At 38.5% G+C, this 13,171-nt stretch overlaps 1 protein-coding gene across 1 annotated transcript in view; it reads right to left on the bottom strand.

Annotated features, from left to right (window-relative positions):
- The window catches only part of GMDS (GDP-mannose 4,6-dehydratase), a 547,433-nt gene that overhangs the window by 446,309 nt on the left and 87,953 nt on the right, over nucleotides 1-13,171 (bottom strand). The window contains exons 2-3 of the mRNA XM_030552293.1: nucleotides 10,255-10,299; nucleotides 1,300-1,387 (exon numbers count right to left, since the gene is read on the bottom strand). Of these exons, the coding sequence (XP_030408153.1) occupies nucleotides 1,300-1,387; nucleotides 10,255-10,299 (133 nt within the window). The remainder of the gene's footprint in view (nucleotides 1-1,299; nucleotides 1,388-10,254; nucleotides 10,300-13,171) is intronic.

Raw genomic sequence — 13,171 nt, 5'->3', positions numbered from 1 at the left:
AGGGTTTACTTATGCTATGGAAAAGCCTGAGGGTCAGCAATGGACGCAAGGGCTAAGCAGTTGGACTGGGGGGGGCGTGTCTCAGTTCTCAGAAAGGGGTGCTACACAGAGGACTGGCACCAGGAGAGTATGCCTACAGACCCCAGGCAGGAGCAATGCCAGGACTCAGTTAAGACTCTGGAAGCTTAAAGCACATGGATTCAGTGAAGTGTGGCCTCAAAACCACTAGAGTCTGGTACATGTCCAGCAACAGGGCTGCATGTGTTATCTGTGTGTGTGTGATAATGTTATTCATGTCGAGTCACAGATAACTGGCTTTCATTCAGACCTCTATTTTTGTCATGAGACATTGGAATCCAGATTTGAGCCTCACCAATATATGGATAATATATCTTAAAACATCTCACTCTTCCTTAACAGCTTCAAATAGTCATTAAAAAGGAGGATCAAAAAAGTGAAAGAGCACAATCCACATGCAGCAAACTTTTTTGGACCAGACCTATGCCTATTCTCATAGTCAAAAAAATCTACCCCAATGCACCAACTGCAATTCTCTTACTTCATTAAACCTTGAGCTACTGTGTAACTTGGTGTTACTATATTTTTATCTGCTACTATGACCAAGCTAATGTATAGCTGGGACTTGTTGGCTAGCTTAAAAAAAAACAAACACACACACACCTTAAAGGCAATGAGAAAGTAAAACTATTTCAGTGCTAGAGCAATATTCCATACAAAGTTGCATATAAGATGATCCTCCATTTTATGTAACTAAAAAGATAATTACCCTCAAAACTTGTTTTACTTCAGTACTGCTTCACAGTTGTAGCCTCCTATAGCTCTCTCAACCTCATGCAGCTTTTTGCAGGTCTAGCCATGCACTTATATCTTTATTGATCCTCTTGGTGTAAGAGAACTGCATCATCAAAATTTGTACTGAATAGAAGTTGCCACCCCATTCCCCTCTCAATGAATTACTTTAAATATTTCTGCACATTTTTTCTAGCCAATTCATAAGTATAAAATTTGATATCAAATTGGATCTGAAAACTGCTTTCACTTCTTACTGAGATAGAGCTTCTGATAGAAAGAGAGACAAGAGGAATGTCTGGCTGATGAACGGCAAACTTTACAACAGATCCCACATCTCCACTGGGAAGAGACAACTTTACCGTGATTATAGGCTGGTATGCTTTAAATAAAGATGACTTGTATATCGATAGGAGAAGATATACTATGAAACAATTTACTGCATGAAGAAATGTAGAATGAGAAATAACTATATAGACAAAACCTTACTTCCTTCAATGTGAGCCTGTGGATTCTTGTAGAGATGCTCAATACGGCCAGTGTTGAAAGAACTAGATCGGCGAACAATTCCATGCACCTGTAGTTTAAATGGGAACAGAAAGATTGAAAAAGAAATGGAGTTTCTGTGATACCTTGATATATCATTTAAAACAGCTCTTTAAGAATTTTTTTTTCACATGAAAAATGCTGGCATTAACCACCTATCTGGTACAATGATCGGATACTATTAGTTAACTTTGATTTGGATTTTTTGCATAAATAATTGGCTAATTAAGAGAAATTGTAAGATTGCTCTAGCTCTGTCCACCATTCACCCCATCCCTATCCAAAACACACAAGCGAAAAATCTTGTATCTGGTACCATTGACAGGCATCTCTCTTCATTCCTAAATCGAAGACAGAAAGCATGTAGCAACATCAATTTATCAGTGTCTTAGCACAAAGTACTTTGTTTTGAGCTCTTTGATGCTGCCTCCTTTGGTCCGATATCCTAAATGTTTCATATCCTCTCCTGTTAATTCCATGGCACTTCACAACTGCATTGTGCAGATGTTTGATAACCACTTTCAATTACTCAAGAGCATCAGTGTGTTGAAAGTGCAGAAGACAGACAGACAGAAGAGGACCTTGTTCCAAACTCCTGACTCAGTGTTCTGAGGTAGGAGACGAGAAAACTGGGAAGCTTAGACTTAAAAGGAGAAAGGTAACTTCCCTGAACTGGCCACAATAAATATGTCTGAAAAAACTGATTAGCGGTAAGAAGAATACATGCCTGCCTGACAAAGCCTGTTTGTGTCTAACGCACTAGAGAAATGTAAAGCTGGCCTCCTCATTGCTGCCAAGGTTTGTGTCAGTTTAGGTCACCAAGTGCTCCTCACTCAAGCGGAAGCTTCAACTTTAACACCTGACTTTTTCCATATATTTCTGAAGCTTTCCCATCACAATTTGATTCAACTTGCTTGCTTGCGCTGGGCCATCTCTCTTCTCCTGTCATCTCCCCCCTACAGATTAATTTGTGGCCAAGAGCATTCAACAACCTGGACACAACTTCTGGATGGCGACGGCTGGTTATACATGAAAGCTTCTCATATTTTGTTCTGTCTAAAGTATGCAAAAATTGACTAGACGATACACCCTAAGAACTGGACTGTATAATCTAGCTAGACAATTAACTTTCAGAGTTTTAAAATGATTTAATCTACCTAAATTCACAAGCTAATTTTTGTAGCCACATATTGTCACATTTAAAGTTTGTTCATGCCCAAAGACACGTAGTTTGAACATGCAGATCAATTTGCCGTCCATCTTACCTAATTTGCCTACATAGTGTCACTTGTGCTCAAATTTTTTTTAAGTATTAAAAATCTGATATGGAAATATGGTGCCAACAGTTATAAAGGCCAGATTGAAGGCCTCTGAAAATCTGACCCTTGAGGTTTATTTTTTCCATTATAATCACACATTCTGTACTACTATGAAGGAAAATGTTCCAAGAATGTTCTAAGAATCCACATTCTGCTGTGTTCTTTGCAGAACTTGTTTGAAGAAGTTATTTTTGTAAAAACAATACGATTTTAGTAAAATGCATAAAAATTACACAGGCATAATGACAATAAGATTTTGTTTTTACAAGGTTGCACAAAATGCCAGAAACTTTGTATTTACTTACTCAAATTGTTTTGTTTACAGGCACATCAACAACCTTTGCATTCTACCAGCAGAAAGCTTTTCGATTTTTTTTTAAGTCAATTGAAGCATTCTACAGTTATTTCTGGAAAATAAAATATTCTGACTTCAAGTCTTGATTGATGTTGTTATATCTTGATTATCTGAATCTGAATTAAGCTACTCTGAAGTTCAAGATTACATAAACCATAGACCAGTAGTTAAGCACTGCCAGCTCAAAGCTTGAGAAAAGACTGTATTTGCAGAAGTTTTATGTGGCAGCTGAATGGCTATGATGCCAACAGCTGACTATTGAGATGTGTTAAGTGTAAACATCACAGAACTTGACGAAGTTCCAACAAATAAACAGATCAAGAGCATCTTGCATCCAGTGACAAATACAAACCCCACTTTTATCTTTTTCCCCCTTCTCCCCCTTTTTTTTTGTATGTGTACATGAGAGAAAGAAAACCTGCCAAATGCTTAATCCATGACAGCAAATATTAGTGTAAGAACTGATGAAAGGTGTTTCTGTCTGCTTGTGAGACAGGTGAAATGCAAACTTTGTGACAAAGCCAAAATGTGTGCAAACTGGATTATCTAGTTAAGAATGAAGTTTAGTGGATTTCTCTCAATAGGGACTGATTTTTTTAAATAAGCTCAAATTTTAAAAAGTGTTGTGGCTGATTTTACTGTTAGACTGAAAGAGACTTTTACAAATAACAATAAAGCTGAGTAAATTGTTGGATTTCATGTGTTCAGAAAAAGCACATTCACTTTCCATTTTACTGAAAAGGAATATAATTTTTCCTGAAAGAAGTTGGTTCTACAGAAATCTCCAATCAGAAGTTACTATAAATGCACAGGTAAACTGCTTGAAGTAATCTTTGAAAACAGAATTTAAAAATATCTAGTTGAACTTGATTTGATACACACTAATATGATTTTTGTAAAGGAAAATGTATTTAATTAGAATTCTTTGAATATTTCAACAAAATAGAGAGAGCTCGCATGTGTTATTTGAACTTTCGAAAAGTCTTTTTAAGGAAATTAAGTAGTCACAGGGAAGAGGTGATGTTATGAATTAGAAACTAGCTAAATAAAAATGAATGAATACAAAAGTGGGAATAAGTGGTCGCCTTCCAAATCATAGCAAGAGGATTGAGACTTCAGATTCTTCAATAGGACTGGAGGATATTAAATCAATTCTCTGGTAAAAGAAAGGAGCAGTGTTATGGAATTTTTTGCCAATAATGCAAAATTATTTAAATTAGTCAAGATTACAGAAGACTGAGGAATTTCTGAGGGACCCAACAAAGATACGTGAATGGGCATCAAAGCAGAAGAAATTATGTGTTGAGAAATGCAAGGTAACACACACTGGTAGAATTATCTGACCCATGCTTCTCCATTACTGGAATCACTGGATTCTTAATTAACTGCAACCATCATAGAAGAGAGCTGACAATAATTGCTGAAAGCTCAGTTAAAACTATTTCTTAAAGTATAGCAACAATCAAAAAGCATACAAAATACATATGGAATAAGTCAGGAAGTAATACTGGGACTTGTATAATTCTGTTATATAAATCAATATTGAATGATCACCTGGAATATTGCATTCAGTTCTGGTTACTATCTCAAAAAAGATATACCGTAAACAGAAAGGGCTCAGAGGCAAAAACAATTAGAGGCCTGAAAAGGCTGGAAAGAGAATGAAGCTAGTTGGTTGAGAGGGAATGCTACAAACCACCAATCTGAGCTGAATCTTATGTTCCTAATTAATTACAATGGATAACAATATTTAGATTGTAAGATCCTTGGGACAGGAATTGTGTCATCATTTATATTTTGTACAATACTGTATATATTAATATCTCTTACAAAATAATTATTAGTCTCTGATGATGAGAGATGGTACAGAGGCTAAATCTCTATAAATTAGATGAAAACAAAATGAATAAAAAACAATGCAACAGTTTGTAACAAAACACCACTCATCCCCCACTGGAATTGAAATTCCTAATTACCAATACAGATTAGTGATTTCATACAAGACAATACTAAGATTCCCTACTTGGAAGCCCAGCACCATTTCTTATAGAGGGATTTGATGAAGTTACATTAAAGGAACACGGACAGACAAGTTACTGTCTGCTCACACCAGCTTTATCTCCCTGTATCTGATGTGCATAAAAAATGGTTACCTTCCTCGCATAACTTGTTCTTCTAAATGTGTTGCTCATGTCCATTCCATGTCAGGTCTGTGTGCTCACCACATGCACCAGTGCTGCAAGTTTTTCCACCAGTGGTATCCATAGGGCCAGCTCTAGTGCCCTCTGGAGTCGTGCGCATATGCGCTGGTATAAGGGGTGCTACCAGCCACCACTACCGCCACCACTTCAGTTCCTTCTTGCCGCAACTCTGACAGAGGGGAAGGAGGGTGGGTAATGGAATGGACATGAGCAACACAACTCAAAAAACATCAGTTACAAGTAGTAGTTAACAGTTTTTTCTTCAACTTCTTGCTCATGTCCATTCCATGTCAGATGGCTCACAAGGAGTGCCTCTAGGGGCAGAAGTTCATGGACATGTCTATTTTAATACTGCTCTGCTAAAGCCAGCATCATCTCAGGCCCGCTGGGTGATGGCATAGTGGGTTGCGAAGGTATGAACTGACGCCCACGTTGTGACCCTGTAGATGTCCTGGATCGGAACATGTGTCAGAAAAACTGATGATGATTCCTGCGCTCTCGTTGAATGAGCTGTCACTAACAGTGGAAGTGTAGCCTTTGCCTGCTCATAGTAGGAACGAATGTAGGTGGTGATCCAGGAAAAAATTCTCTGAGATGACACCAGGAGACCCTTCATACTGTCAGCCACCGCAATGAAAAGTTAAGTAGACCTCCGGATGGGCTTGGTTCACTCCAGGTAGAAAGCCAGAGCGCATCTGACATCCAAAGTATGCAGATGGCACTCCTTTTTGGAATTGTGCAGCTTTGGGAAGAGAGCAGAATGCCAGAGGCTCAAAGGGAGGACCAGTGAGCGTAGACAGAACTAGGCTGAGGTCCCACTGAGGAACCAGATCATGGACCTGCGGGAAGAGCCTTTCCCGACCCTTAAGAAATCTGATTATTGCATGTGAGAAAACTGATCTGCCCTGGATGTGAGGATGGAAGGCCGAAATTGCTGCCAGGTGTCACCTTGATAGATGAGAATGCAAGCCCTTGGTGCTTTAGATGCATTCCAAGTATTCCAGGATGGATTGTAAAGATGACTAAGAAACAATCACTGGTATAGCCACTTGTCAAGGCAAGAGGATGTTCCAGCACCATCACTGGTGGTAAGAAGGAACTGAAGGGGGAAGTGGCAGAGCCCCTTTTACCGGCGTATACGTCCGCAACTCCAGAAGGCACTAGAGCCAGCCCCCTATGGATACCATTGGGGGAAAATCTTCCAGCACCAGTGCATGTGGTAAGCGCACACACTTGACACAGAATAAACATGAGCAAGTACTCAAAGAAGAATTACATTAATCTGAATGGAGAGATTATGGTACAAGGCTAGAAACAAGCAAAAACCACTCCGAAAATAAAAACAGGCGTGCATACAAAAAAATGGCATACTTAAACCAGTGTTGAGAACATTAGACTTGTAAAAGTTAGAAATGTCTGAGATCAGCTATGTGTGAACTCCCAATCTATATTTTCAAAAAGCACTGCTACAATGCTAAAGCATTATCTACCATCATCTCCCATAGAAACCCTGCATTTGATTTTATTTTCAATGTACTGAAGCAAAGGGCATCCCCCCATGCATTACACTCCTATCCTTGAAGCCCTGCAACTCTGCTAATATCCCCTTCACAGACAGTAACTGGACGGAACCCCCCTTACACCCTATCTATGTCTATTTCTTAATTGGCCAGAGTGATCATAGTTGAGACATTCTAGTTACTTCCTGTTATAAAGGAGCAGAGAGCATAAGCTTGCATAGCATTCTAAGCCTTTGACAACAGACTGGCACCAGGAACCATATCCAGGTGTCCCACATAGCCATATATGACACTGCCATTAAGCCCAAGATCCAACAAAGCACTTGCATAACTGTAAGTATACAAGTAATCAATCCCATTGACGTCAATGTCACTATTCATGCGTTGAAAGGTATGCACATGCCGAGTGCTTATTAGATCCTGAATCAGTAACGCACACTTTTTAAAGGACTTTATACTGTAATTAAGAATGCTACCATCCTTAATCTCAGCTCATGCTATTGTACTTCTCCCCACCCTTCCAATTTCACCAACATGAACTAAGATTGGATCATCGAACAAAGTAAATTTCCTTATTCATGTGCCTGAAGGGAACTCATTTCTATTACAACCAAATATCAGCTCGTTTATCTATCTGAATGTGTATGAAGTGACACTGTTTTTGACACCATAGGTCAGGTGACATCAACTATTATCCAAATAGTTATAATAAATGTTAGAAAATTTAGAACTATAGATATAGCATACCAAATTTTAGCCAATGATAGAATATTAACAATTGCCATTTACATGGTATGCTGCGGTTTCAAATCCCCTTATAAATAGTAAGTTAATTTTTCTGACACATTAAAAATTAGTTTGATCAATTTGAAGTTACTAAGATTTTACTAGAAAGAAAAGATGCATTTTCACCAATTTTTTAAGACCTACAGGACGATAAAGACTTCAGTCCTACCAGAAGAGATTTCTTCCTCATATGGCATCTACAATTATATTTATACACTATGGAATTTAAAAAAAATAAAATAAAAACCTTCTCTCTAATTTGTTAATAACATCCCTAGCAAAGACAGCAATAGCATCTTTCAGTGGGTGTTTAATACTAGTGTATTAATTAAATTGTGTTGGAAATTAGTCTGCCTTTGTAATCACGCTGCAGAATACAGAAAGAACCATGCCCACAATAGGATGATCAGAACCATGTCATCTACAAGCTTTACTTTAACAGCTGCTGTGATAATTATGGCTAGAGATGTTTTCATCCAAGACTGATGTTATAATACTATACTATGAACCACCGAGAAAGGCTAGTTTTCAGCACAGATACTGTGGCACTCTGATACTGTGATGAAGTACCTATGCAGGTAAGTGAAGGATATTTACTGTCAATGGAAGTTTTTGGAGATGTGTGGCCCCTATCTGTATTCCACATGCAGGTACGCATGATTGCCCCATGCCCAAGCCCAGAAATTCTCAGAAGCAGTACCTGTGGGCTCACACATGTGCACCCATGCACACACTCTGACCACAAATCCAACAGCATGTGAAGCAAAGGGAATGGAGGGCAGGAAGTGGAATACAGATGGGGGCCACACATCTTGAAGTCACAGTAAGTAACCTCCATTTCTTCTTCAAGTGCTGGTCTCTACATGAATTCCATACATGGGTGATTGACAAGCAAGGCCTTAGACTAGAAGTGGGTGTAAGGAAGCCAGCAACAAAGATGCATGAACTAAGCAGAATAAAAACTATTTACAAGTACATTAACAGGTTCTACAAAGAAGCTGAAAGAAGAGGGGAGACAGGATTCTGACTCAGGCCATGCAACCATAAGAAGGAACTGGAGAGGCATCAGCCATATCCTCAGTCAGGAGCAGAAGGAGACCTATTGCACATATACAGGCTAACGGGCACTGTTTTTGAGAATTTCTGTACTCAGGCGCATAGTGCGCATGCGTACCGACATGTGGAATACACACAAGGACCAGCATTCAAAAAAGAAGGTAGAATGGGTCTCACCAAAAACTCTTTCTACACTACTCAGAGAAGTGTGCTAAAAACCTGATGGAAACAATCATGTTTAAATGTGGTTATAGCTTGCACAGTTCTGGTGCCAGCGTGAACAGGGCCAGAGTGCACGATTTTATCTGTAAGAAAGTTCAGAGGGAATGCCGATGCTGCCAACACTACAAAAGCATAGAGTCCCTTTCCATCTGGGAAAGGGAAGTGAGCAGAGAAAACAATTACACAGATCTCCTTGTCCCCAAATTTGAATTATTCCTAGCAGATGTTGCTCCAAAAAAGAAGGAACAGAAAGAACTGAGTACTGTGAAAGATGCATAAACACTCAGAAGGACAGGCGAAGAATGACCAAGATGGTAGAATTAACTAGGAGTGACAAGAGGAAATGAAGAAAAAAAAATGTAGGATGGATATCAAGAAAAGTTTTCTTATGGTGAGTTCTACTAAGCTGTGCAATAATTTCCAAAAGAAAGTACTGGAAGCCCAGTCTCTTTAGACACTTAACATTAGACTGAACCAAAAGAGAGAAAATAAAACAATACTGCATTATTAGAGGGTGGGCTACAAGCTAATAAGGGTACTTTTTCTCTCTCTGTTGTACGATTAAGACTATGGGACAGCCTTTTACTACTGAGCAGGCAAACACCTTTGGCTATATAGCCACAACAGTACCAAATAACTGTGTATTGTAGCATACAATAACTGTATGGCCTTTGTATTGCTGACCTCAGAAAGAATATTACTGCTGTATAAACCCTGGAATAAACATGTGACAAAAAGAAAGATATTCAATATTTATTTTCCTTATACTTAAGCCTGTCCAAGTCCAAGCCACTTCACAGCTTACATTAGAGTCCAAACTCAAGGACAAAAGATGTAAAATGACAAGTCTCAACCATTTGATTGCATCAAGGTTAGTAAACAAGGCTCAAATTCTTAGCACAGAAGTCATAAATCTGAGAAAGTAAAACAAAACCCTGCACAATACTACACTCCAGTCTAAACCTCCATAAAGAACACAGAATGCCTATTAGAAAGCAACTTCCAGGTTTAAATTTTCAGTATGAGCCTGCCATGGATTAGCAAGGTTTTTATTGCTTAGTGCAATTTCAAAATTAAAAGTTATTTCATTGTGAGTAGTTTTTTTGTTCTTTTTTTTTTTAAATGTGGTGCATTACATCATAAATTATTCCCTAATTCTTTTGGCTTGCACAGGTTGCTTCTTATCTAAGTCAGCGGGAAGCATGAAAAGCAGATATACCCAGAGGAGCAGAGAGAATCCACCAGTGGACACTAGATGATAAATAGTACAATAAGCTGGCATGATTACAGGCTATGCTGCACATTCTTTACTAGAGTTTTGATTTGTTATCTAGGGCTGAGTGGAAAACATACGCAAAGGAGGACAGCAGCAAAGGAAGCTAGAGGTTGCTGTATCCAAGTGTTTCCAGCAGCCTGCAGTCGGTCATTGAGTCACTCACCTCATAGCCCTTTTCCAGCAGGAACTCAGCCAAGTACGAGCCATCCTGGGAAAAGAAAGAGATAGGAAAACATTAGAAACAGTGACTGGGCCTGGAAGATTTACACTCACTATGATCTTTAAAATATTTTGAATCTGAATAGACTGGATAAAAGCATATATTTCATTTAAAACAACAATTAAAGGACACTCAATTTTTAAGTTTAACCAGCAGTAGTTTAAGATAACCCACAGCAGTAACTTAGAAACTTTTGTCCCTCCTCTCCTTGAAGCCTTCCACCCAACTCCAATTTTTTAATGCCTTGAGGAGAGGAAGGTGTTTTGCTATGTACATCAGATTTGGGCTATTTCAAAGATCAGGAGGAGGAAGAAAATTAAAAAACAGTGGTCCCATTAGAGAGTATACTGACTGCAGACATTGCATGTTTTTTTACCAATGGGTCTCTATCTTAAGCACCACTGATCATTCCATATAATATTAATGCATCCATGTCTGTGACCTTTTATTTTAATTCTATTTACTTCATTAGTTTGGTTTCTTCACATGCATCTATCATGACCTGTATTCCAATGGACAAACATGAATGTAAAAACCATATTTGTGGTGTGCGTGTTGCTGGGTTTTTCTGATTTTGCTTTTTTTTTTTTGAGGGAGGGGGAGGGAGGGAAATAATTTCATCTTGTTCATCATCACAGACAGAATTACCACTAACTATAAATCATTGTATTACACTTATCAATGTATTAAACCTGGTATTATTGCAATGATAGAAAACTGTCTCCATATACAATATAAAAAGCCACAAGCCACATATAGAAAATTAACTAGACATCCATTCCTGCAAATTTCCCTTCTTCCCACTGTTTTTTCCACATGCATTATTTGTTTAAAGACAACCTATCACACCCCAATCATGCAAAAAAAATGCAGGTACTGAACTTTACATATACAAATTATTCTACTGAAGTCAATTAACCTACTGCAATGATTCCATAAAGTCAATGAGACTACTCACACACGTAAGTTTTACAATGTCTTTGCAGGGTAAGGTCAAAGACACTATCCACAGTAAAGTGAACACATACATTCATTTAGTCCCATTTTTAAAGACATTTTCAGTCCAGCAAATTGTGCTACTTGATCTTTTATTTAATGACAGCCTGGGGGAGGGTGAAAAATAGTAACTTAAGCCTTGTTGCTGAATTTGGAACTTGAGATGCACTAGGAGGCTCTAAAATGACAGGGTTGCCAGTGGAGAGTGTTTACTATATTGATGCTGAAGTTGTGCATAAATCCATGCAAAATGACAGGGTGTGGTATACAAGGGACACATTTTGTGGTTCATTTAAAACTCCAGCAGCTTTTCTTATGACTCTGTGACCTAAATATTCTATAGACCAGTGTGGAGAGACAGGAAAAAATAAAAAGACTCTTGGCATATACATATTTCTTCTACTACACACATGATATATATGCATTCAGCTTTTAAATGTCCAGTCAGACAAAAATCAGATTATGATGCTGGTTAATTTGGAACATGACAAGCCAGATCTGCCATGCCACCAACGGAAATGTTGGAATAATCTGTGGTTCCATAAATCAAAGGACAAGAATAAGACTCCCCAGAAAAAGCATTCACAATATAAAATTTACAGTAGAAAAGCCCTGAAAAGTATGAGGGGTTTTGTAGAAGTAAGCAAACCTGTAATTTACACATTTTATAATTCCCCAAGATGAAAAAATTAAAAAAGTGCTCAGTATTCTGCCTTGGCTGCATAACCTGTTAAAAAAGCAGAGGTGAAAGTACTAGAGACCCAGAGACAAAGCGTGAGCCCAGGGGCTTGTAGGGAGGGTGAGAGGAGAAAGAGAGTGCTGTGATTATTTAGAAAGTTGATGTGAAACAGACCTGACCAGGATTGAACCCTGTCAATAAGGTCTTGTTCTTCTCACCCAGGCCGTTTCTCAAACTTTCCAACCACACTGGAACATTCTGAACCAGCAGTGGCACTCACTTCCTTTGCACTTCCTTTCCAGGTCTATCAAGTGATAGGGCATGGTTTTACAATGAGTGGGAAACAGGCAGCAAGTGCAAATGCTACTGGTTTCTGGCTTTAACACAGCACAGCTGATTTACTGTCTGGTAATCTCACACAATGCAGATTGATGTGGTCCTGCTCTGAGATACAGTATCACAGTTAGTCCTAAAATTTCACATTTCCCTTCCCCCTCATCTCCCCCCTTTTTTTTTCAGTGTGGTAGCTGTCAATGAATGCTGTAATCAGAACAGTGATTGAACTGTCATAAAAGTTTACAACCTGCTAAGTACAGTAAAGTTTCAATCTTTTTCCTAATGAGATTGAGGAGCAAAGAATATTAAACGGCCAAACAAAAGCGGATACCTTCCAGTCCACAAACAATTACTAAAAATTGGGAGCTCCATTTACTGAAAAAAAATTGGAGGGAATATTTAAGGAAATAAATTTTTAACTATACATGCTTGGTTTTTCTGACTGCTTTCAGCTTTTGCTTTATCTGAGTCACATGTCCCACAACCACATCCATTCTTACCATGTATTAGACTAGAAGTGGTGTGGAACGATACAAAGATGATGACTCAGTGCAAGAAACTGAGTAAGGTCCGTTTTTTCCCCTCCCAATTTAAAGTATTATTTATAGGGCAATCCTGATCCTAATTCCTAATCCACAAATGTGGGGACTAGCTAATTCTGGTAAATGGAAATCTGATACAGAGCATTTAGTCTAAATCATCTGTTCAAACCGAAATCCAGGTGGAGACTGAACAAAAGTTATTGATGTCTGTCTTTGCTGTCACATCACTGCACTTTTGTCCTAGTGGACTTCTGGCCATCTTGTATTTAGGTATTTAGGTATTTAAAGCCAAAAAGCCCCAAGACCA

This window comes from Gopherus evgoodei, chromosome 2 (genome assembly GCF_007399415.2).
Source record: "Gopherus evgoodei ecotype Sinaloan lineage chromosome 2, rGopEvg1_v1.p, whole genome shotgun sequence".
NCBI classification, from domain to species: domain Eukaryota; kingdom Metazoa; phylum Chordata; order Testudines; family Testudinidae; genus Gopherus; species Gopherus evgoodei.
This window is presented reverse-complemented; position numbering and strand designations above follow the sequence as displayed.